We start from the raw sequence: 25,858 nt of genomic DNA on the forward strand, positions 1-25,858 counted from the left end.
CCCTTGCCTGATTTCTTTCTCTTTGGGATGCACCGATCCTGAGCTTGGAGGAAGCGATGCTTAAATAGCAGCCAGCTCTCTTGAGCCCCCTTACCCTCCAGAGCCCTCTCCCATGGGATTTGTCCAAGCAATTCCTTGAAGCAATCAGAGTTCGCTCTCCTGAAGTTTAAGGTTTTGACCCTACTTGTCATTTTGCCTATACTGCATTTAATCCTGAACTCTATCTTCTCATGATCGCTGGAGCCCAGTCTGCCCCCAACCTTAACATCCCCCACCAGTCCCTCTTTGTCAGTACTCGGTCCAGTAGTGCACCTCTCCTTGTGGACTCCTCCACCACCTGAGTCAAAAAGTTGTCATCAATGCACTGGAGGAACCTCCTGGACTGTACATGCCCAGCTGTGTGGCCTTCCCAGCAGGTATCAGGGTAGTTGAAGTCCCCCATGAGAATCAAGGCCTGTGTGAGGCGATACACATTGAATCCGTTTGTGGATGTGAAAGCCTCTCGAATCTTCCTGCCCTGCGCTGTCAGCTTGTTGTGGAGTAGAATGTCCTGGCATGGGCTCTGCGTCATGGTTATGCACCAACAAGGCTTCAAAGTGGCTTAGAGCATGGAAAGGACTGTCGCGTATTCCAAAAAAGGACTGATGTACCCTCAGAAGCTGTTTGTTGACAGGTGATGCTTTGCAAAATTAATAAAATTCAGACTGACGTGAATTTCCACTTCAGAAGCAATTGTCAGCACCTGAGGAAAGAGCTGTGCTTTGTATGAAAGTTGACCTTCCCTCACCTTGCAGGTGTGGAGACAGTTTTCAAGTGAGCACTGCAAATACGTCTTATACATCCTGCAAGTGGAAGCTGGTGCAGGGACTCGGGTATTAACGATTTCAGTGTGGAGAGTTTACCACGGGGCGCGTTGTCCCACGGGTACAATAGCCGAATGGGCGCACATGACCCGATCGGTCGTTCTGGGCCGTCCTTTTGTTTTACTGTCACTGCTAAATCTTTCTGCCCTTGCAGACTGTTCTGGTATCAGGATGATTTATGAGTGACACGTGAACCTCCCAATACCGGCGGTTGAGCAGAACAGATCATTATGCCAATTTGATTTGCTCTGAGCGAGCTGATACAAAAAAGATGATGGCTTAAGAGTGGGAATAAGCTGCCAGGGCAGAGGAAGGTCAGGTGGCAGTGGTGTCTTGTGTTAGTTTAGAGTGTTTGGAGAGCAGTAGCACAGGCTCTGTATGGGGAAAGCTGGAATAATTTTTTTTTTTTTTCAGGGAGCAAATGCTTTTATTTCAAAGCGTGTTTATTATTCATATTTACAGAAAACAAAACCCACTGTTTGCTGTTTGGAACTAGGGCTTTGGATTCTTGTGCCATCAAATGAGTGTGAAGTCTTTGGTAAATCACTTGAATCTATCTTTGCCTCAATTTATCAACTGCTAAAAAGGAATTTGAGCTTAGGGTACAGTCTGTATTTTATAAAGTGCCTTCAGGTACTCTGGTATATAACTGTATCCGAATGCAAGGAGGAGTGTGGGAGAACACTAAATCCATTCCTGTTGCCTCTTCATTTCCCATTTCTAGATCATCATGGTAAGGCTGCAGAGAGTGACGTTCCTCGCTTTGCACAACTACCTTGGTCTGACCACTGAGCTCTTCAACTGTGTAAGTTTGGTGTATATTTTATCTGCTCTTCCTGTGCAGCCTGTCTGTGATGGGGCACAGAGAGGTTTTTCTTTTTTCAGAAGATCGTAAAGCAAGTGTTCCATATTAATCTAATAACAACAGTACTTGAGAAGTAAGATACTGTTGTATAACCTGCCCATCAAATCTACCCTGCGCTGATGCCAGGGGGATTGGGGGGGAGGGGGACAAGCTTAAATTTCGAAAGTTTTGAAGTAGTACATCACTTCAAACTCGTGTCTGTGCATCACTGAGCACATCCATCAGTACGTCTCAACACGTCCTGACGTGTTAATGGTACTGAGTCGCTTCTCCCTATAACAGTTCAAAGGATGATGGCGGAGGAGGACCTGGGAATATTTTAAGCAAATTGAACCTACATAAGTCTGTGGGCCATGGTGGGATGCACCTAGGAGTGCTGGGGGAGCTGGCAGATGGCATTACAAGGCCACCCTCCATAGTCTTTGGTCACCACGACTGCGCGAAGTACTGCAGGGCTCGATGCAGGGTCCAGCCCTGTTGAACACGTGGGGGATGTGGTTTACGTTTGCCTTTTCCCTTGCTGCTTGCAGCAGAGCCAAGCCATCCCGCTCATCTCTGTGGCAAGTGTAACAGCTGGAGGAAGTTCGAGCAAAGCAGTAAAAAGACAAGTGTCTAACGTCTCAGAGGAAGACCGTGGAGACAAGTTTGAAAAGGCTGGGGAAGCACAGGACATGGGTAATGTTTCTGGACACGTGTAGTGACTGTTCTTTGTGATGTTCTTTAATTGTTGTGTTGTTATTCAGAGGATTTTTATTTGTTTAGAGTACTTAGGGTTTATCTTAAATCAGTTTCGGGTTTGAAGTTTTGGAATGGTCCTTAGGTTTAATAGGAAATGGTTACTGTGGTGTTAATGATATTGAGGGGTGAGGGGGAAAAAAGTGGCTCCTAATGTTAACTTCAAAGAAGGGGCTGTGAAAACTCTAGATACTAGCAGAAGAGTTGCTAGATAAGTGTAGGCTTTCGCGTTGAAGTGTCAGTATGGAAGCTGAACGTAGGAAAATAGATTGAGTTGAATTTTGCCTCTGAACCTGAAAGAAAGAATTTGATTAAATCAATAGCAGGAAGCAGGTTTAACTAATGTTTACAAAACCTTTAACACAGCCTTTATTTTTAAAAGTGAGTAGTGAGAGGTTTTTGCTGTTAATGAAGTTGTTTTTTTTTTTCTTAGGGAGTACCATGTGTTGACATTGGTGTAACTTTTTTTTTTTTCCTCTAAATTTCAGATATGTTGAAGGTTTCTGGTGCAGAAAACTCTGAGCCTGTTTTCAGAAGAAGCCTTTCTTCACCTCCCTGTGCAGGCTCTGCAGAGGCTTCTAGTGAGTAGTGCTTGGCAAAATTATGGGAAATATGTAATGTATCTAATCATATGGGGGGAGACAGATGCTCTCTGGAGCTCTGGGTTGGATAGTCTTCCCGTTTATGTTAGATAATCATCTTGCAGTAGTATTGCTTCTTAACTCATTTGCCAAAATTATTTTCTGGAGTAACAAATGGGCTGTTATCTAAGGGAGCATTCCCTTGCTGTCTTTATTAGCCATGGGGAACATACAGTAATTTAGCTACTGAGAGACCTGCAAATGAAAAGCTTTATTAATTGATATAACTGAAACAAAGTGAATTATGGTGATATGCTGTCATCTGTCATGCAAAAGATGACACATGATTCTTGCTTGGCTGATTGTTCCAAAGAGCACATTACATGGCTTTGTTGCTTTTAGAGGAATGTTTTTTGAGTGGGTAATAAAGGTGATTTATCATTGAACGCTCTGATGAGGCATTTGTAAGGCTGAGCTGTTTTGATGCTGCAGTATTTGTTTCAGTGAACTTCAGTCACCTGCACTGTAGACATCTTTCTCTGAGCCAGCTGTTCAGGGAAGCTTTATGGCCACGGTGGAGAAACTGGGCGCTCTTGGGTGAATCACAGAAGGAAGGCGTTCTCTCGTTAGCTGAATACCAAACTAATGATCTTGAAGTAGCTGTAAGGTCATGCTCAGATACTGTAGTCATTATGGAGATACTGGTAACAGAGAAGTCATAAAAAGTTTGATCAGTGGAATAAAGGTACTCTGGATCCATTAGAAAATACGTGTATTGTTTACATGGACTATTAAATGGTTTAGGAGATAAGAAGATAGTATGAGGGGTTAGAGAGTAGGGAGGCAAGGGGAGAGGGGGGAGAGGAGGGAGACAGGCTGAGGGAGCCCTCGGTGCTGGGGGCTTCCCCTGCTGTAAGGTTTCTAAAACTTGTTGCTTGCGGATGGACTTAGACGCAGACCAATATGATCAATGCTGAAGCCCCTTTATTAAAATACTTGCACTATTATATACCTTACTACAACGTGGGCCAGCTCCGCGGCTTGTGCTCATTGGCTTCCAGACTTACACACACAAACTATTATTGGTTAAACACAGCTGTAACTTATTATCTAAACTTTGTTATTCTTTCTGCCAAGTCAATCTTTTAATTAATACACATTCCGCATCTGTTGGGGAGTAGCAGTAGTTTCAGTGTCAGTGCATGATTTCCTCCTTCATGTTGACCTTCAGTACGTGTCCGTTGTTTTCCAAAAAGCTTCCCACAGTTGCTCTCGAGTTAAGTTGGTGGTATGTGCAGAAGAGAAGAACGGGTAGTTCCTGCTTTTTTAACAATAGAGACCCGATTCACATCCTCTTCAATTTCTGCTGTGCAATTGTACAGTTACAGTTTTGCGTAACTTCCATGGTACTGTCCAGAGGAATGGATGTGATGAAGAAGTAGGATTTTGGATATATAGCTTATCTTTCTGAACCAGGGAAGCAAATTAAGGGAGAATATTGAAGTGACCCGTGCAAGTCTTGGCTTTATTTTCATATTTGCACTATGCATTACAAAATGTACCAGCCGACCTGATTCAGCTGTGAATTAAGTAGTGCTTCCTTCAGCCTCTGAACACAGCCACTTTCCCCCAGGGGAATCGGTAGGTCACTGAGATCTGCCCGTGCAGCCCTGTAACATTTAAGGCAGAGCCCGTGCATGTTCCTAGAAGCTTTCATGTGGAAGGATCCCTGTGTACTTAACAGTGAATCTGTCCATTTGTCCTTCCTTTCTCCTTTTATGTGTTGTAAGATTTATGCCAGGGTACACAGAGCTTAGCAGAGAGAGAAAATTAATTTTTACTGACAGAAGAGCGTATCTAATTGGGTAATTATGATTTGCCTCTGTTAACGGAGCTGACTTCTGCTCACTGCACTGAGGTTACAGTCACTGTTTAGCTTGCAGGGAAAGTATCTTGATGTCGGTAATGAAAAGATGAAGAACTTGCTTCAGATTCTATTCCACTGCGTTACTGTGTGTTCAGACTCCATGGGAATACTGATTATGTTTATTATTGATTCAGAGGAAAAAGAACTGTTATTAGAGTCATACAGGTGCTATTATCTCAGCTTCTCTTTGATTTGCTTGGCTGATTTGAATTAACAAAACTGCTAAAAATTACTTTGGGGAAAGCGTTTTTGCCTCAGCTGCTCCTGGGGTTGGGGTGTGAGTTTGTTCTTCTGGTTTTTGTGTAGCTGTCTAACTGGGAACAGGGCAGGTGTGTAGGTGAGGGCAGTAGGTGGTGAGATACAGTCCTGTCAACTCGGGCTGGTCTGCTTCTCAAGTACACTAACCCTGCATGTGGAGGGACGTGTAATTGGGCTATGTGGAGTATCTGGGCAGAGGAATTAGATAAACAAAGTAAAAATCTTTTGTATATGATAACTTAATCAGTTTTATTGTTCCTGGAAATAAGTGTTCCCAACTTAATTTTTTTTAAGGTTAAATAGCAGTTATCTCTTAGTGGTTGGTTTGTTGTGTTTTTTTTTTTTATCAAGACGTCTTTCCTTCTTCAAAACTGAAGCCGTGACCCTACAGCATGCAGGCAGGAGCACAGGACCACCCGCGTTAGGCAGAGCAGGTATTTCAGCGCGCCAGTACTTGGCAGGAGAGAGGCGGCTGAAGCACTGCCAGGGACTGTGTCACTTGCCATTGTTTGTGCAGCGACTTCCATACCAGCAGTGTGTGGGATACCAGCGAGCATGTGTTCATCAAACAGGGTTGCATTCCGCTCTTGAGTTTCCCACTGCCTTCTGTTCTTTTGACTCAACGGTTCTAGTTAAAGCTTGTTCTGCTGTATCCTTTCTAACTCCCATTTGAGCAACAAGACAGTTTAATTAATCGCTGTGTGGGAAGCTACGGCTGAGATGAAGACTTCGACTTTGAATAGAAGTCTGGTAGACATAAGCTTTCACTCTTAGAATGCCGCCTCTTTTTCCTCTCTCTCTTTTTTTTTTAAATATGCAAAGCTATGTAGAGGATGCTTTTCATGCCTACATGCCCATTATCAGATTATTTAGGTTTAACCTGAGAAGTGTGTGTTTAGGTTTAACGTGCACTTGGTGTGTTGGGGCTTAGTAATTATGCTGACACTGTGATTTGTGGGGCAGTATAAATGACAGGTAGTCAAATCAGCCCATATGGAGTTCCATGCTGCTATTTCTACTATCCAGGCTTTTTTTTTTTGTTTATAACTAATTTAGGGTCTTTAGTGTTGCAGTGTGTATGAAATTCAGTTAGCAGCAGCAACTGCTTCTTTTTTCTTTAATTTTTTTTTGGTCTTACGGTTTGTAAGTTTTGTTGATGACAATCTTTGGGTCAAATTGTGGGGTTTCTTGGAGGCTGATCATTAAATGATGTTATGACCGCAGTGGCAGATGTGGATTTACTACATGCAAAGATTTGTTTGTATTTGTAGGTAACATGGAAAAGAGTACTCTGAGGTCGATCTGAGTCTTTGGGACAGTTGGATTCTCTCCTTGTCCTAGCTGGGGTGGAGATAGGAGTCAAGCTCCTTCAGAAATAAAATAATTGTATCTTTAAAATTAAACTTATAGACAGCTGTTCATGGGAAGGTAATTTCACATGACGATATGTAACAAGGGTGTAAATATAGGGCAGCTCCACGTTTCCAAAAGCTAACTTTGCACATCAGGGAAATTCTAGGCAAACCCAAGTGTGTGTGAGTGTGTAGAGAGAAGAGGATGGGGGAGAAATTCAGAATTAAAGTTTGAGCCCTTTCAGAGTTTATTAGGTAACAAGATTCAACAGTCAGCGAAGACAACTGCTTTTCCTAAGGGCCCATCCTATTTTTGAGCAGCAATTTGTATTTAAAAAAAGCAAAAGTACAAGAACAAAGTAATGACAGAAGGAAAAAGGCGTAAGGGAGAAAATTTCAACTTCTCTGAATACAGTATATTTTTGAGATACATTAGGCGCAGAAATATGATAGAAATGATTATAGGTTTATTTGTTAAAAGAAATTGCAATCCTGCGTGATTCTTAACCTCATCTGTAAATCCTCAGGCTGATAGGTGGGTTTCCTATGCTAGGGAATTAAATAGGAAGCCTTTCCCAGTTATGTTTGCGTTATTGATTATCTCAGATAAGTTCCTGGAAGGTGGATGGGACAGCCAAGGAGCTAATATAATTAAGATCCATTAAAATTGGGAAGTAAGGAATAGACGTCATTAGGGACTTCAGATTCACGAATTAACTAAGTGGGACCTGTAAGGGAATTCTTTATCTGTCAGCACACGATGTGCATTGAAAGTTTGGACAAGTTATAGAAAAGATCCGAAATTATGTTTGGCACTTGGAGGGCGGTGGGGGGGGGGATGCTTTCTATGGAGAGACTTTAAGAAGTTGCTGATCATAATATTCTCCCTGTGAAAGCTCTTGTACAAAAAGAAGTTCTTTGGTTTAGTGGAGAAAAGGTTAATAAGAATCATTTCCTGAAAACAATGAGGAAAATCTGTTTGGTGGATTTGCCTCTTCCTGATAATCTTCAGATCCAAATGACTTTGTTTTGTCTTACCCCAGAATAATAGTTGTACTCTGTACAAGTCTGGATGAGGGAATTTTGGGACATATGTTATATGTGGGCTCAGCTGAGGATGTGTAAAGTTCCCCTCAGATCTTCCAGGTCAAAAGGAACTAGGGAATAAATAAGAATAAAAATAAATAAGAATATGAGGATACCACTCAGCTTCAGAAACAAACGAACAAACAAACAAAAAGTTGCTCGACTTCGTCTACTGTCTGCTGTTTCTGAGAAACTGTAATAAAGGCGGTGCTTTAAAAAAAAGATTTTTATTTTGCTCGTAGATAATTCCAGCAGTGCGAAGTCAGACATGGGCATGGCCTATGAAAGAGCCAGAGTGCACTTTGGCACGGAGGACACTGCCAGCAGTCCTGTTGTGGGCAAGGTGGGTCTTCTCCCTGGGAGGCTCCAGCATGTTTCTTGCATTGTTCTTCCTTCCCCATCCTTACTCCTCAAGTCATTCATGTGTTTTCCCTCTTCCTTTGAAACTCTGCCCTTGCAACTCTAAGAGTTGTGATTTTTGGTGGCCTTCTATTGGGGTGTCTTAACTTACAGTTGTTTCAGTAGATTTTTTGGTGACTGTTCGGGCTTTTTAGTGCAGATCTTGAAACTGTGGAGGTTCCCTTGGCAAGTAAGGGGAAAGCACTGCTGCAACTTCTTGGTTTTAGGTGTTGTCTTCCTTTGACTCATCAAAAGGATTATTTGGAAAGTTAAATTTGTCAGACCATGTTTTATTTGGGAGGATTACTTTGCAGCAAGGAATTAAAATCTTGTATCAGCCTGGGAACTTCCTGTAGGTTTTCAGTTGTCATGTTTTATAAATCTGTTTTTCTTTTTGTGGTCTGCATTTTACGAATACTGACCTGGAAGCTCAGAGCACAAAAATGCTCTTGAATTATAAAACTGCAACCCAAAATCTGAAGAGAAACTGTGGCTCTGTGTGACCTTGATGGACATTTTATCTTTTCGTCCATCTTTGCATACAGTGTTGATCAGGTTTTAGTTCTATCAAGCTGGCAGCTGCCCAATTTCTGAAAAGTCTCTTATTCTTCCCTTTCGCAAGCTGTGATGAGTAACTTTTCCTTGAGTGTCGAGCTTTGCAGGAAAATACAAGGATAATGAAGTTAGCAAGCTGTTGCTTTTTTGGAAACCTTGCTGCTTTTTTTTTTTTCTGTTCAGACCACCAGTTGTGGTGGATAGAGAACACAGATGATATGGCAAGTTTTTGCTGGGTGGGTGCCAGTTATAACATCTAAACTGATACTTGTGTATCTGTTCTTTGCAGTCGATATTGAAGAAGACTGTGACGGTGACAGAAACTCCTTCAGCAGTTTTCCATTACAGCGCTGTGCAAGATTCCTGTAACAGCAAACATATTGATGCCATCGTCGAAGCAGCAAAGAAAGACCTTTCAACCTTGATGAAACTTGATGTAAGTTATTGCAGGAAGAAATGACTTTGGTTTTGCTTTTCATCTCATTCTGCCACGCACTAAGAAGTAAATTGTCTCCCTAGCACACTGTAGACAAGCTGAATGGATTATTCTCTAGTCTGTTGAAGTTATTAGCAGGACTGAAATAAATCTGAATTATTCTGCTGTTTGAGAGGACCGTAATGAAATGCACTGCATGAATCTCTTCTCACTGTGTACAGATTTATCCATGTGAGAAGTAAATGTGGAATTTCTGCCGCCTTGTAATTTCATGCTCTCACATACTGTGTGAAGAAGTTACGTAAAAGCGTTGAGGTGATTGCTGAATGTATTCTTCCTGTTGGCGTAGCATCCAAGCACCTTGTTTGATTTTTGGAATAGTGTCTCTCTATTTGGCCATTGGCTACGAGTGCATCTCAGAGCTGAGTGATGGTGCCGTGCCCATCCCACCTTGAACGCTGGGCGCTGTTGTGGCCGTCATTACTGGGCTCAGCCCCTGCTTATGGCCTTCGGGTTGTGAGAAGGAATGAAAATGTTTTCATCGTTCCTGTGACTCCAGCTGCTTCTCATTTCATGAGACGTGTGGCTGTTCATGCAGCTAATCAGACAATCTGGGAAAACTGTACATCTGTCTAAACCACTCGCAGATATCCTCGTTTTATTACAGCACATGTTTCCCGTAACTCGAGTCTCTTGACGCTGCCAGAGGCACGGGCGCAGCTGCTGCAGCCTCCGCCTCTGCTTTAAGAGCTCTCACCAAACAACACTTGCTAGAACTTAAAGGATTTTACTTTTTGGATTTCAAAATTCCCTGCTGACTTCCTAATTATTCCCCTTGCACCTTCAGAATCTTGGTCATGGTCTTTCAGCTGCCGGCAGAGGCTCAAGGTACGTGCTCTGCCTTGCCGCTGGTTTGGCTAAGGGCTGTGGTACTGTCAGTTTGTCTGCAGGGGACTTCACTGTCTTGTTGCGTTAATTTTCATTTTTTTCAGGCATTTATATCCTCCTGAAAAGGCTACAGACTATTTTAGAAGAAATTCTTGTTACAGATGGAGTAAAGTACGACTAGGTGCTTCCATCTGTTGGGTTCAGCCTTCTGTTCTTGATAGGACGGGCCTCAGGCTCCGCTTGTGACAAAAGTTTGTATCCAATATACAACTGATGTCTTCCTTTTCAGACCTATGGGATCACGAGCAAAAATTCCAAGATCACTGAAGCTACCGATTACAAAAAATGTTTTTTTGTAATCTAGAATCAGTTTCTCAGTAATTAACAGTAAACAGACAAGAGTTGAAGTTGAACTGGGACAGTGTCCTTAAAATGCAGCATCTAATAGGCAGTGGTTTTAATATGGAGATCTAAACAGTAAGGAAAGAAGGTAGGCTTTCCAAACTTTGATATTACAGCAACTCAGTTTTTCTCAAACAAATAAGAATGTGATGGAGCAGAGCCAAATGCTAGAAATCTCATTTAAAGGTCAATGCTAATTTTTCCTATTCAGGATAGCAAAAGTTGGTTCTTCTACAGGCAGTGGAAGAGAAGTCTTATTGTGTTTAAAGTAATTGTGTTCAATACTACTTACATAAAGGAAGAAAATGAATTCTGAAAGCTCTTCTCTTAAAAACATTAGCTCAGATCTTTTATTTCTTAGCTGGCTGGAGGCATTTTAAGATGTCATTTTTCAGAGCAGCCAATCAGTGTGAATAAAATCAAGATGTTTTGCTGACAGATGGTGGCCGTTTGTTTTTTGGTAGTTCGTGTTTTTTTTTTCCATGAGACTGAGAGAGAGAGAGAGAGAGAGGAGGGGGTAACTTGCCGCAGGAGAGAGGCAGTATTATTTCAAATGGCCCTCAGGTATCTCACTTGAGGATTAACTTTTTCCTTTTTTTTTCTTTTGTTCTAAGTAACTTGAATTCCTTGGGGCACTGTTATGAATGGTTTTCAATCTCCTACAACTTTTGCATGTTTTTAGCTTTAGCTGCTGTTCGGAGAGTTAATGCTGCAGGGTGTATGTTCTGTGTGAGCTACGAGGGGATTGAGTCGCTTCCTTTGACAGAAAAATTATGTCTGTCTTAGGTAATTACTGGTTTTGTTTATTGTTTATAAGTGGTTTGTACTTTCACTTCTGCATCATAAACCTCAACTAATTTATTATCTGCTATAAGAATACAAAGAAACTTGCTGTGAAATGGGTTTTGTTGTGCTAGCGACTTCTTTTCCCAAAAGCTAGTGCCTGGAGGGGGTCGGTGCAGTTACTGAGCTCAAACCTTGTCACTATGCAGTGCTGAATTTGGGGACGCTGATCTTGCCCATTCTGGAGAGGAGGCACTAGACAGGGTGGATCTTGTCTGTGATCTTGTTTGTCAACTGTTGCTTAATCAGGGTAGTAATAGCACAGAAAAGTAGGATTTCAAGGACTGCTTGGAGGTCATTCAGTCTCTTTCCATGCCCAGGGCAGAATCCAATATTGCCAAGTCATTTCTGGCAGGTTTTTGTCTAAGCTGTTCTTAAAGATCGCCAATGATGAGGACTTCACAGCTTTGTGTGCAGTCTATTCCAATGCTTAAGTAGCCTTAGACTATCTGAGAAAATCTTTGCAGCAATTTTTGTTAGAGCTAATGCAGCCAAAAAATGTAGAACTCAGTAGGGAGATTGTAATCCCTTACTGTGAGATACTTTCGTAGTTAAAACTTTGTCTTTAAGTATAGGTAATACTATACAACCATAAATGTATAAATATAGAAAAAAACATTATAGAAATTAGTTGAGTTGATATTGCTGAACTGAAATATTTTGACAGGTGCTTGTCAGGTTCTTTGCCTTGGATATATTCCCATGAAACAGATTGGTTTCAATACAACTATTTTTTGATGAAAATCTGTTCTTTTTATCAGCTGTAGGTGTAAAGAATAATTCCGATTATTTCACTTGCTCTATTTCTTTCAGCCAAAAATGAAAAGAGAAAAATTTGGCATAACAATTACAGTGATAAAATGTTTACATCTCTGTGACGTTGTTTTCCCGCTGCAATAAGGTTAATGACTATGGGCAGATTCTGCTGTGCTGCTTGTGCTGAATTGTATCTTACTGTGCGTGCAGCGCTCTTGATTTTCATGGTTCTGCCTCTGTGGCAAAGTACTGGACACAGTGTCCAGCTTTGCCTTGCGGAGAGGCTGCGAGACGCCAGGACTGCGCTGTCACTCTTCAGCATGAAGCAAGAATCCCCGAATTGAGCCTACGGTTTTGTCCCTGCCTGTTCGCATGATGATAATAAGATGTTGAGCTTTTGAAGATTTGCTGGCTTGGGTGAAAGTTTTGCCGAAGCGAAGGTGGCCCGAAGGATTAGGGTTTGACACTGACTGCCTGTGGGACACCACATTGTGTGGGGAGTTCTTTGAGATGAAAACGAATTCTCTCGGTGCCTGGTGGCTCTCTGCATCACGTACTCGGGGTTACAGCGGTGACCGGCTTTGGAGCTGGGAAGGAATCGGCTGATGCGCTTCACCAGGTTGGCGCCTCACCACTGTGGGGGTTTGGGGTTGAGTCCAAACCGAAGGCAAGACCTGGAAAGACCCTCCCTCCCTCCCTCCCTCCCTCCTTCTCGTGTGCTCGTCAGTCGGGAGGAAAATTCCCCACTCTCCTGGCAGTCCACGTGTGCACGCACACAAGAATTCATTACTTTGGGGAAGCTTTTGGGCTACAGTGTGTATGAAAATCTGCTGTGTGTGCACAGCACCGCTGAGCTGTGTGACCAGGGAAGGGCTGTGATAAAGCAAGTGTTAGATCATCTTCTCCCATTCCTCTGTGATGTAGACAGTCTCCTCTGATTTCACTTTCATCAGCCAGCATGAAAATCATGAAATACGAAGTTTTTTCCAAATGAAAGTCTCTTTGTTGTAGAACCTTGAGTCTGGGGGCAAAACTGACAAGTATAAAATCCTTCAGTATCTAAGTCTGATCAATTGAAATGAATTAAAACTCTTTTCTTCTCGAAGAAATGTTTGTTGGGTAGAGAAATACAAAAATCATGCGCTATATTTAAAATAAATCCACGTACTTACAACATCATCTTTAACTATTATTCTTACTTGTTATTTCAATGCTTCCTCACGTTCTTGGATCTTTACATGTGCACAGACAAGTAAGTTGTACCTCCTTTCGTCTCCAGGATCCTTCATTGCTGAATGGCAAAGTGACGCTGCATCACGTTACTGCTGGCACTGTGCTGTCGAGGCAAGGAGATCAGGTGAGTGAGCATCGTATGAGAGCAGAGAGAACCTAAGCCTGGCTCAGTCAGTCCTCCAACCATAAGATATTTATACACGTTGATGATGATAAAGAAAGAAATCCCCCCCGACCCCTCCCACGCCTTCTCTTCTTGAGGTGAAGCAATCCTGGCTCGCAGGCGGAGCAGCAGCGTAGCCGGAGTGGAAGGCTGATACCTGTCTGTGTTCAGCTATTATGTACCTTCATGAGAAGGTATGGAGTATCACACCTCCATCCTTCCTGAGCGGGTACGGAGACGGGGCTGCCCTTTCTCATGCCCTGCCGGCTTTCCGTCATGTCACTCACTTGCAGTAAAGTAATTCCCCGCCCACCCCCCCAAAAAAATCCAGTGTTACTTGTTTATAGCAAAGTGTATTTAGGATTTAATGAGATTCATTTATAATAATACAGTGTAAATAGACAAGCTTATGCAAAGCAGTTGAGGGGCAGCTCCAATTACGGTGCTGCTGTATTCGGCTGTGCTGAGCTGCAGTGTCCCTCACGCTGCTGTGATTACCCCATTATCTCCATTCGCAATTCTGTTGTTATCTCTCGAGATCTTACCGATGCAGCCTTCGTTTTCCATAACCATACAAAGAGAAACACGTTTTTCAATATTGTGGCTGCTTAGTTTTAAATATTCATAATCTGCTTTTAATAATTCACTATTGTGTCTTATTTTATCACCTAATTGTTCAAAAACCACGGGCAGATTTCTGGAAAACAGATCGGTCATGATAGTACTGTCACTGTGATAATTGCTTTTAAAATCTTTGGGGAATTTATCGAGCTCTTCATCCATTTTCTCCAGGATGTTAATGTTTGCTTTGTGGTCTCGGGAATGCTTCACGTGTACCAGCGGAAGATAGACTCGGAGGAAGACACCTGTCTGTTCATCACCCACCCAGGCGAGCTCGTGGGCCAGCTCGCTGTCCTCACTGGGGAACCACTGATTTTCACCATCAAGGCCAATCGAGACTGCAGCTTCCTCTCTATTTCCAAGTCCCATTTCTATGAGTGAGTTCTGCCAGGAAAACATATATTGATTTGTATTTTTTTTTAATGGCCTTTTTGAACAAATGGGAGTGGTGGATGTATGTGTGGCATTGTACTGCTACAGCACATCCTGGAGCAAACCACATAGCTTACGTGAGAGTTTTGAGTGCCCAGATGAGCCCTGCTCCATCTATTGGATGGCTTTATCTCCAGCAAGAGGTAATGCAGGGAACACGGTGATATTAAATGGTGGTATCTCCTTTGTTCCAGGTTTATAGAGCACTTAACCCAATCAGGTGTGATTTATGACCCAAGACTCATATGCTTCATAATCCAAATAAGAAAGTCTGGCCAGAGCCTGTGCTTTGCTGGGTTAAGTGCTTCTTTGCCAGGCCCCTTCTCTCAGATTCATTATTCCTTTTTGCTGGAGAACCACCCCAGTTCTGTTTCCAAACACAGCCCAGGCTATTGCATGCGCTATGAATGATTGGTCTTGGTCTAACTGTAGGTTTTTGATGCTCACTAACAATGCCTCTGCGCAAGACAGGTTGCTTTCTGGACGTGACTTGTGACTTAAGGCTTAAAGAGGGATATAGGTATTTCTTAATTAACAAACACACCCCCAAATCCGATATGATGACTGTGGTTAGCCTTGTTGTCCAATATTAATGATTAATGCCCTTGATTTTTTTCCATGATGCTATTGTTAAGACTTATGGTGAATTCACGCATGTAATTTGTGTGAAATACCTCTATTTCCTTTTCTAATCTCCTTTTTCAACTTCTGCTTGAACGTGCCGTCAGTCCTGCATTACGTGTAGGACTTTGTGTTTTCTAGGCCGCTATTATGTTGTGTATTTCTGGGTACTTCTTACTTTCTAAATCATTCTAATTGTTTGTATTCCTAATCAACTCTACCACAAATCTTACTCTCTGATTATTTTTGGTTTTGTTTTTTTTTCACCTGAGGCAAAAGGCTGTACGCTGTCACCTGAACACGCTGCTCTCAGCAGTGCGCTCGGGTGATTAGCTGTGTTTGTCCAAGTCCCTGTGGTGAATGTCAACTCTTTGACCTCATTTCTGATAGATGTTCCCCACTTGTGCCATTCCATGCGGTATCAGATCTGTTTCTTCTAAGCTCCTGCTTTTTCCTTCTTTCTTCTTCTACTGTTGTTTTCCTACTTGTTTCTTACTTTAAATTTCATTATGTTGTCTCAGCCATCCAGATTCCACCTTTTCCTCCTTTTTTTTTTGTGTGTGTTTTGTTTTGATATTCAGTCCTGGATTAACTCTCATTTGCTTGAGCCCATTTCCCTGAGTTTTCTCTTCCCTCTCAAGATTCGAGTTGTCTCTTGTTTATTCCAACTTACCCTTTTGCTTCTATTAATGCCTTACCAGTCCATGATCTTCAACCCATCAGTGTGTCACTTCCTCTTCATTTTTGGGACCATTCCAAATCTTTCTTCTTCTCCTTTTAAAAAAATCTATTCGCAGTTCTCTGCATTTTATGAACTCTGTGATCTTTCAGCATTCCATCTTCACAATTTCTTCTGAAACCCAAGCTTTTTACCACTTCTAACTCCTGTTCCCATATTTAAAAGTGTCATTGTAGAAAGTCTTTGAAAATCACGAGGTTTCTTCAAGCTTGTTCATTTTTGCTTTGAACTCTATGAGAAAGAAAAACTTGTTGATAAAATTAGCAGTAAGCTTTATTTTCCTTTTTTTGTGCCAAACTCTGTGCTTTTAGTCCTACAACGCTAAGCTTTCTCCTTCACTAAGAATCTCCCAGGAATGTTGGTTGGGTTTTTTGGGGTTTTTTTTTTTTTTTTTTTGGCTCTTATCTTACTGTCTAGAAGAAATATGACAAGAACCTCCATTATTCTCCAAAATTCCTTTCTTCTTTCTTGTCAAATATATTACTCATTTTCTTTGAGCTGCCCTGGAACATTGTATGTGGATTTTCTCAACAATTAATGAGAGGGTGAAGCAGCAAGAACGTGGTCAATAGTTGCCATTAGGCAAAGAGCACAGTGCTGGAAGTAGCCCAGGGTTTACAATTGCACGTTGGATGTCGGAGAACAGATTAAACCCTTTTCGCTGAAACTTGGGGGCAGGAGCCTTTTACGTGGTATTAGCATGCCTAAATAACTATCTGTAAATGTAGAGTTTATGTATAGGGGTGACACAAGCTAATTATACAGTATATACCTTAAATGCTTTGCTATTTTGCTGCACTGATGTACGAAGTGTGCAGTGCCTACGCCGCAACTGTTGGTGTCTCCTGCCGAACAGTGTAATCAAGTTGTCACCCGCCTCTTGCAGGGAATGTGGTCGGGTTCTGCAGCGCTAAGGACTCTCTCACATTTTCTGCTTCAGTAAATTTCACAGTTTAGAGTCTTAATCATGTGCGCTTGCCAGAGAAGCAGGAATAAAATTTTTATTTTTTTTTTTTTTTTAATTTTGTATTGCCAGCCAAGCTGAATATCAAATTGCATCCACATCCACGAGAGTATCTGATAAGTCCCAGGCTTTCACAGGCACTGCTTTAGCCTATTCGTCCCTATATTTGGTGAGCTTTCTAATAAAGAATCCTCCAGATCCCTTCAGAAACAGGTTTCTGTAGTACAGAGCTTTGGTTTTTAACTTTCCCAGTGCTGGGCATGTGCCAAGCAGAAAAGCAAAGATGAAAATTCCCAAGGGAGAGGGAGGAAACCTGGCTGATAAAGGGGAAAAAAAAATAAATATCTGCTTTTCTCTTTATGTGTAAGGGTGGGCTTTTACCTTCTATGTAGAAGCTCGTGTAGATGCTATATAGTGCTGAGTGAAATAATGGAGCGCTCCAGATGGAAATAAAAGCAGCCTGTTAGTAGTTTACATTTTGAATGCATTAAGTATTAAGATATGTATCTTGAGGGAGGAAAAGGAATAAATGGCTTTTATTGATCACAGCAGACAGCCTGTGTGGGAGGGGACTTTGAGGGCTAAATAAGCAAGTAGAGTTAAAACAATGAGCTAAACCTTTCGGGAGTTTTTGGGGGGGTTATTTAACTTTCAGCTCAGCTGCGAAGGGGGATAGTGCTGGTGTTGGGCGTGTGCTGAGGGATTAGCGTTGTCTGTTTGTTAGTGCCTATCCTGGGGTGTCTCTTCCAGCTCCCTTGTCCTGTGCTCAAAGTGACAATACTGTGGTAAAGTTTCCGTAAGAACATGTTGTTTTCACCTGCAATAACAGCTTATTAAAACCAAAGCGGTCTGTGGGTGTCTTGGGTAGAAGATTGGGGGCACGGAAACCTCAGGGCAAGGGCTGAGGGGCGGGAGAGGAAAGCTGTCCCGATGTTTTTTTTTTTGATGGTTGGATGTCAAACCGTGCTCAGTGTAAGAGTTGGTGTTCACTTTAACTTACCTAATAGCACATATGAGCGCGGGGTGACGATGCGATGGGCTCACGATGGAATGGGGATATACCCCTACGCATCTCTTCTGTTTCAGATTCAGGAATTTTGGCTGAAGAAATTAACAACCTTCATTACTGCAAAAAGTAGTAACTCGAGCCATCGGGTAAGGAGAGGAACTAAACACGACAGCTCCCTGCGAGTGCCCTGTGTGCTGCGCTTCACCCATAGTCACTGTCAGCTCTGGGGCTCTTGCCGCAGCTGTAGGACTAAGGAATGAGCGAGCTGATGTTCTCGAAACTTTAGGGCAGTTTCTGTGCTTCATCCAGGCTGCCGTCGAGTTTGCTTTTGTTACCACGTTCTAGGATTGGGGATCTCTACTCGGGCTTTCCCTGATTTCTGCCAGGTTACAGCGCTCCACAAGGAACCGTGTTTCAGGGAACAAAGACTGACGATGCTCCTTCCGTGCCTTTCTCTCCTCCCCCCCTATTTTTTAGGGTGCGAGCTTAGATACGGAGCTCACGTGGTTTGTGCTTAGTGAGAGTTCCCACATGCAGAGGGTGCCCCAAGCAGCTTGTCTCAGGCAGTCTGGTGTCTTCATTGTAAAGGGAACATTGATGCAGAAAACATACAAGTGTTTATCGTTTTCTCTTCTTTGTTTCTGCCCACGTGTGGCTCTAACGAAGCTCCCTCTGCTCTGGGTGTGTGCACTTCGCCTACCGGGGCTGTGTACGCTTGCCTGCTTCTTTGAGTTGTGCTGTCTCTTGTGAAACAACTATTTTTTGGTAGTCTGCCGTCAATTGCTCTTGATGCTGCGCAGGAACAGAAGAGGGAACACCAGATACGCCATTTAGAGATGTGTGTGATCAGTTCACTCCTGCGGAGTAGTGCTTCAGTAAGAACTGGAGTGTTTACTCACAAGGTGACAGGGTGCAGTGACCTTCAGGCTCAGAAGGATGAGAAGGTGAACATTAGTGAGCAGTTATCGGGTGTCCCTCGTGCCTCGCAGTCGGTGTCGAGTTTGCAGTTATCACTGAAAGAACATTCTCAAAGTTTTTCAGTTGGGGAAAAGCATTGAATTACGTGGTACCTTTACCACTAAAGACTTTAAGCATCCCTCAAAAGATTGAGTGTGAAGATCAGAAGCTTTATTAGGAGATGTTTCGGTTCTTTGTGGTCTTTGCAACGGGGATAAAAGGGAATACTTGAAATACAGAGTGGGTCTCTTATACATGAAGTCTGATGTTCTTCAAAATAACACCTGAAATAAAATCTAGGTGAAACTGTGAGCGCAGGTGCACGTGTGAGAGACTGAGAGGAGCAGAATGGCGGGGAGGGACAATCTCCTGGACAGTACAAACATTTTCCTGAGTTTTAAGAGACCTGAGTGTTTGGAGGGTGGCTCAAACAAGAGCTCGCGTGGCTCCCACCCCCCCGCTGCTCGCTTTAAGGAGGCGTTGGGCCAGCCAGCAGGACCAGCCGGCATCCTGCTAGCGTAGTCCTGCTGCCACTAGGACAGTGTCAACTTTGCGTGACGTGTCGTTTGGGCTAGGTTGCAGGCTGGCCAGCCCCGTGCTTTGTCAGGTTATCACTGATGCAGTGTGGTTGTGGTGGTAGTGGGGTGTGTATGTGGGTATGTACCAACGTCTGAATTAGCGCCTGTATAACTGCAGTGGCACCAGCTGCACGGGGACGTTGTGCCTGTGTGTGCCTGTTCCTGTTCTGGGGAAGTACTTGAATAATACGCTCTCTCTTTTTTTTTTTTTCTCTCTTTTTTTTTTTTTTTTTAACCGCAGGATAATGCGAGAGCAGCCAAGCGTCGTTCTCGGTGTGGCCCACACTGTGGTGAAGAGAATGTCCCCGTTTGTTAGGCAAATTGACTTTGCCCTGGATTGGATGGAGGTTGAGGCTGGACGAGCTGTTTACAGGTGAGATGTGGACCATGTTATCTGCTCCCGTGCTTTGTCAGGTTATCACTGATGCAGTGTGGTTGTGGTGGTAGTGGGGTGTGTATGTGGGTATGTACCAACGTCTGAATTAGCGCCTGTATAACTGCAGTGGCACCAGCTGCACGGGGACGTTGTGCCTGTGTGTGCCTGTTCCTGTTCTGGGGAAGTACTTAAATAATGCGTGCTCTCTTTTTTTTTTTCTCTTCTTTTTTTTTTTTTAACCGCAGGATAATGCGAGAGCAGCCAAGCGTCGTTCTCGGTGTGGCCCACACTGTGGTGAAGAGAATGTCCCCGTTTGTTAGGCAAATTGACTTTGCCCTGGATTGGATGGAGGTTGAGGCTGGACGAGCTGTTTACAGGTGAGATGTGGACAACATTATCTGCTGTCTATTGAATATTAAAGTTTTCATAGTTATGGAGCTGTGCTCCTGTGCTGATATATAGAATAAGAAACTCATTGGACTGAATTTATCAACCATTCTATCAGGTTTATCTGTTTGCCTATTTTGAGATTATTTTCTTTCTGCAGTAGCCTTCAACATCACTTCAGTCTCTTGTCACCAGGTGTTAATAACATTATTTCATACTATTCCTCATCCTTTTTATTGTCACATAATCAAGTGACATAATCAATTAAGACATAGTTGTATGTTCTGGTGGTAGCTTCTGCATTGTTAAGGCCATGAACATCTATTGCTCAAAGAGTTTTTCAGCCTTTCTAAAATAAACAAGAAAACTCAAAGGCAATTAAGTTAAGATGATTCAATAGTAAATTGTAAAGAGGCACTGCACTTTATGTTTAAGGGGCAGAAGTTGTCCTTGGGAAAACTTGGTTTTATGGATTTTTGTACTAGGATGCATTTGAGCCGTTACGTGGTTGCTGCAGTGGTGGCAGAATAAATGTCTAATTTAGCATATTCTATATAATTGTAATTTTAATTTTTATAACTATACCTGCAGCACTAGTATTGATGGAAGTTCTGGATTACTTTGTGTGTCAAAGCAGTCATAGCGTCCACATCTTGTTAAAATCTTTCAGAATTCCTTCATTAGTGTTAACTCCACCACCAGAAGTCTGGCGTTTCGCCTGTCCACTAGGTTATGCTGGAAATCTGTGTACCGAACAGCACTCTTCATCACGCAGGCTTGATAGAGCCAAACCTTCCTGATAGACTAAGATGCACATGCCAAAAGGAATCCGAATCCCTATCCCCTCAGGAGTTTTTCTCTCTGACCTGCAGAATTTCTCGGTGCGTCCACAGTGACCTTGTGATGGCAACAGGCTCCTGCTGTGCCCAGCCGCGAGCCTGCCGTCCCCCCTGGAGACCACTCGCCTCCTGCGCGTCTGCTTCCAGGGCTAACCTTAACCGGTTGTGCAAAGCCTCTACATTCAGACGTTAAACATATTTCCAGTTCACCTTTTAACAGATGCCCGTTCAGTTTCTTGTTTGCTTGTTGGGTTTAACCGTTGGTTAAAAGTTTTCCTGTGCCCCCTAAGGCAGGTGGGGAAAGGCGATCAACTTGGTAGAAGACTGGGAATGCGTTTGCTGAGCAAAGATGTTTCACTGATTCTCGATACTGATTATTCTTTCTGCAGGCAGGGTGACAAGTCAGACTGCACATACATTGTGTTGAATGGTCGACTCCGCTCAGTCATACGGATGGACGATGGAAAAAAGCACCTGACGGGGGAATATGGACGAGGAGACTTAATTGGAGTGGTAAGAGCTAGGTTCAAATCCAAATTGTTTGGCTGAGAAGTTGGTATTGACGCCACACTAAACAAACAATCTTGCTCTGATCAGTTGCTAATCTTAGTTAAGGGCTTTCACAAGTTGAAAAGATGGAAAGTCTTTTCTATCTGGAAACTTATATAATAATACTTGAATGGGATTATTACACTTGGTTTAAAAAGAAAGGTAAACAGAAAAAGTACAACCAAACCAGAAAGCGCTGCACAATGCTCTCTTGTGATATGGGTTACTTGCTTCCACGTTGAGAGGAGCACAGCCTGTTAAAATAGTTCAGGAAGAATTGTAGGAATGTGCACTAAATAGTGATTTCAATTAATTGAGGCTCATGGAAAGACTGAGTTTGGCTGGGGCACCTGGCGGTATCTAGTCCAACGCCCTCTGAATTAGCAGAGGTAACTTCAAAGCTGCATCAGGTTGGTCAGGGAATGTGCAGTTATTAAAAGGTATTAAAGCAACTCATGGAAAAATACTACAATTTTGAAACCAGGTTTAATTTCTGTCCTAGGTTCGTTTTTTGTTTCTCAGACCTAGTTGAACAACTGAAATGGGAGTCCTACATCATAAAACGTGCATGGCTTGTTTGAGTTTTATATTTAAAATTAGGTTTGTGAATTTTTGAGATTGTTGTTCAGCCTCTCTTCTGCTTTCTGAGCTGAAAAGGAAACATTTAATATGTATCTGTTCATAGTCAGAATTAGCGTACCTCTGAATAACGAAAACATGAGAGTTGCTATAAGTAGTATGGGAAGAAATTCTTGTTTATTGAGATCAAGAGGAAGAGGGAGTACAAGGCTGGCCTCCTCTAGAGAGCTGACCCAATGTTGCGCTGATTGCAAAAGGTGGTATTTTTGAAAATGGCACAATCCAGCAGCTGAGCGTTAATTAGAGGTTCTCTGCTGCCTCGCCTCGCTCCATCGGTCCCTGGCTGTGTGCGCGCAGGGCTCTGGCTCTGTACCCGGCGCACAGCCCCTGCGGGAGCGGGCTGTCCCCGGGGTCGGTATTGCGGAGCATTCGTGGCTGTGTGAGCCTGGGAGCTGACCTGACATCTGCGCTGTTTTCCTTGAGAGGAGTAGAAAGTTTTCTTGTAGGGAGGGTGAAGTGTCTGGACCTTTGCAACAGGTCTTTGTGGTCTTTGCAACGGGGATAAAAGGGAACACTTGAAATACAGAGCGGGTCTCCTTAGTTTGAAGAACATCAGACTTTGTGTATAGCACCTGGAATAAAATCTAGGTGAAACTGTGAGCGCAGGTGCACGTGTGAGAGACTGAGAGGAGCAGAATGGCGGGGAGGGACAATCTCCTGGACAGTACAAACATTTTCCTGAGTTTTAAGAGACCTGAGTGTAGGCTGACTTTCACTTGTCCAGTAACTTTAAAATAAATTGCATATGATTTTGCAGTGTCTGCAATAGCCTACAAGAGGCAATTCTGGTGATGCTCCCAGCAGAATCCCAGACTGGTGAGGGCTGGAAGGGCCCTCTGGAGCTCCCCCAGTGCCACCCCCCGCCAGAGCAGGGGCACCTCCAGCCGTGGCACAGGACGGCGTCCAGGCGGGTTTGGGATGGCTCCAGAGGGGGAGACTCCCCCACCTCTCTGGGCAGCCTGTGCCACTGCTCTGCCGCCCTCACAGCAGAGAAGGCCCTCCGCAGGTTGAGATGGAACTGCCTATGGTCACGTTTGTGCCCGTTCCCTCTTGTCCCATCACTGGGCACCACTGGAAACAGACTGTTCCCGTCCCCCTGGCACTCTCCCTTTAAGGATTTATCAGCGTTGATAAGATCCCCCTCAGTCTTCTTTTCTCCAGACTGAACACCCCCAAGTCCCTCAGCCTTTCCTCAGCAGAGAGATGCTCCAGTCCCCTCATCACCTCTGTAGCCCTTTGCTGGACCCTCTCCAGCAGTTCCCTGTCCTTCTTGACCCGGGGAGCCCCGAACTGGACACAGTGCTCCAGATGTGGCCTCACTGGGGCAGAGCAGAGGGGGAGGATGACCTCCCTCGACCTGCTGGCCACACTCTGCTTGATGCCCCCCAGGATGCTATTGGCCACCTTGGCCACCAGGGCACATTGCTGGCTCAAAGAAGCAGAAGACTGCGCCATATTCATTGGGTTATATGTGGACAGTGTCTAAGGATATCGTCCCCGGCTCCGTGCTCCTTCTGGCAGGGGAGTGCGTTGCTTTGGGGCTGCGCTTGGTCTGTGCTCACTGCTAGGCACGCTCTTAAATTTTCTTTTTTTTCGTTTTTCTTTTTTGGGCTACCTCTTTGGGCTACCTCATTAGGGGTAAAATGACATGGTTTGACAGGAAAAAAAGCGGAGATCTTTTGTGACTAATCATGCCGGTATGAGGCCTTTTAGTGTGTGAATAGGGGTTTGTCAGTTTTGACGAGTACAAGCATTTTTCTGCTCGTTTCCCCTCTCTCTGTCACCAGCGGTGAGCTGCAGCTCCGCTGTCGAGCTCCTGGAGTTCTGCAGAGGTTAAAACAACAGAGCTCTTCTACTTTCTGAAAGCAGTTTGGAGTGACAGTGGAGTGTGTGGTCTGAACTGTACCCCCTGTCTGGGCAGCAATGCTGGTGTTGGCGTAACGTTCTGTGCTGGTCCAACTGGTGAGGAGAGAAAGGTGGGGTCGGTGGATGGCCTGGGACGCATTTGCTGTAACCGTGCCCTCTTCGCTGGTGAGTCCCTCGGCAGGGATGCACAAATACCCGTAGAGTTGATGTCTAAACCATAAGTCACTCTTCTGGATCCAGGTTATGACATGATTCATTTTAAAGACTTTTGTGACTCCGTGGATGTCATCCACTCCTTCCTACCCACCGCTCCCAGCCCCACTGACTCATGCTGCCATTTGTTGAACAAATCTCGATGCTCTGGCTGTCTTTCGAAAACATGGGGGAGGATTTGTAAAGATTGCCAAGATTAATGTAGCCGTTCTTTGCAGAGGGCATTAGTAAAATGACATTTTTCCTTTTAAAAAGATTTGTTTATCCCCTTCTGCAGGATCTGTTATAAACCTTTAAAAGCCTGCTGTAAGGTTGGGTTTTTTTTCCCCTGAAAGTAAAGTACTTGGAGGGTTCTAGGTGCTTGGAGGGTTCTAGGTGCTTGCAGGGAATGAAATTAGCAGGTAGTATTGGTAACTGGTATTTTGGTCAACTGGTGGCGTGTTCCTCCCTGAGGCCCCTCCAGGACCCCCCATGTCATTCAGAACTGTGGGCACTAACAAACCAGAAGAGTCTTGTAGTCGATGTATTTTTGTTTATTGCCTGTATTTCAGAACTTTAAAAATACCGTGTGTCATATGCATGAGATGAGTATCTGCCGTTTCTGCTTGCAGAAGAAAAGCACTGAAAAATGAAGGATTTCAGACAAGATGTTAATTTTCAAGCGTGTGCGTGTGCTCTCAAGGCTAAATGTGTGGCTCCAACCATTTTGTTCCTTATACTGACTCAATGGCATCTGTTTCTGAGGTCTGTCGGTTCAGGAGGAGAACAGATTAGAAACTAAGAGTTTGCCTTCCCTGTGTAGTTCCTTGAAGAGCTGACGAGGATGGCTATGTCGGGGAAAATGAGCTCTGCTCCTTGGGAGCCTTTCTGGAGGGATGCTGCCGGCTGCTTGCTGCCGCTCCCCCGATCGATGGGCAGCTCCAGTTGCAGTGTCTGGTCAAATCAAGTCAAAACTTGATTGAAGGCTTCCAGGTAGTTTTTAAAGGAAAATGATGAACCTGTTAGATAATCCCCTTGTACTTGGAATACAGTTGACCACTTGAAATACAGTTGACAGACATCCTATTGTCTAGAGACTACAATTTGACCCATTTTGGGGGGAATCTTTTAATTTGTTGGTGCCATTGCAGCAGAAACACATTTAGAAAAATGTTGACATGTTAATTTTATTAAATCGTTATGTGAGCTAAGGGGTAACTCTTCTAGCGTCATTTCAGGTGACCCCAGAGGCAATCAGAAAAGCCCACTGTGTGTTGATCGAGCGCAAGGGCTTCTCTTCACTAAATTTCTTGTTTAAAACGCTTACATTAGTCTCTTTTTTTGTCTTGATGTAGCTGCTTTAGTTCTGACCTTAGTTAAGGGCTGCAAATTGTAGTTTTTACTCTTGTTATCTTGATCTCATTAACACATTGCTTGTCTGAGAAAGAGGATTCTTTTTCATTTGTTTATTTGTTACTCCTATCAATACTAGGCAAACTGGCCCGGGCTTTGACATTTAGTGTTGTCCCTAGTACTGCCCTAGGCTGGGGCACTTACTCTCAGTATTTTATTTTATTTTTTTTTTTACAACCTGCAAAATGGGTTGTCCCGGACGGGTTACAGAATCACAGCTCCACGCATCTGTTGAGATGGGTGTTCTTTGCGTTTTGCATTGTTGGAAGGACACTAGTGGGTGAGCAGAAGGGAAAAAACCCAACAGAGCTTTTCTGCAGAATAATCTCCTGCT

The 25,858-nt window shown here is 43.5% G+C and overlaps 1 protein-coding gene across 1 annotated transcript in view; it reads left to right on the forward strand.

Annotated features, from left to right (window-relative positions):
* The window catches only part of PNPLA7 (patatin-like phospholipase domain containing 7), a 139,345-nt gene that overhangs the window by 18,913 nt on the left and 94,574 nt on the right, over positions 1–25,858 (forward strand). Inside the window, exons 10-18 of the mRNA XM_009890286.1 lie at positions 1,588–1,668; positions 2,259–2,403; positions 2,952–3,044; positions 7,910–8,010; positions 8,911–9,057; positions 13,226–13,303; positions 14,135–14,340; positions 19,505–19,636; positions 21,255–21,378. Coding sequence (XP_009888588.1) covers positions 1,588–1,668; positions 2,259–2,403; positions 2,952–3,044; positions 7,910–8,010; positions 8,911–9,057; positions 13,226–13,303; positions 14,135–14,340; positions 19,505–19,636; positions 21,255–21,378 — 1,107 coding nt within the window. The remainder of the gene's footprint in view (positions 1–1,587; positions 1,669–2,258; positions 2,404–2,951; positions 3,045–7,909; positions 8,011–8,910; positions 9,058–13,225; positions 13,304–14,134; positions 14,341–19,504; positions 19,637–21,254; positions 21,379–25,858) is intronic.

The sequence above is a fragment of the Charadrius vociferus genome, unplaced genomic scaffold (genome assembly GCF_000708025.1).
Source record: "Charadrius vociferus isolate BGI_N301 unplaced genomic scaffold, ASM70802v2 scaffold398, whole genome shotgun sequence".
Taxonomy (NCBI): domain Eukaryota; kingdom Metazoa; phylum Chordata; class Aves; order Charadriiformes; family Charadriidae; genus Charadrius; species Charadrius vociferus.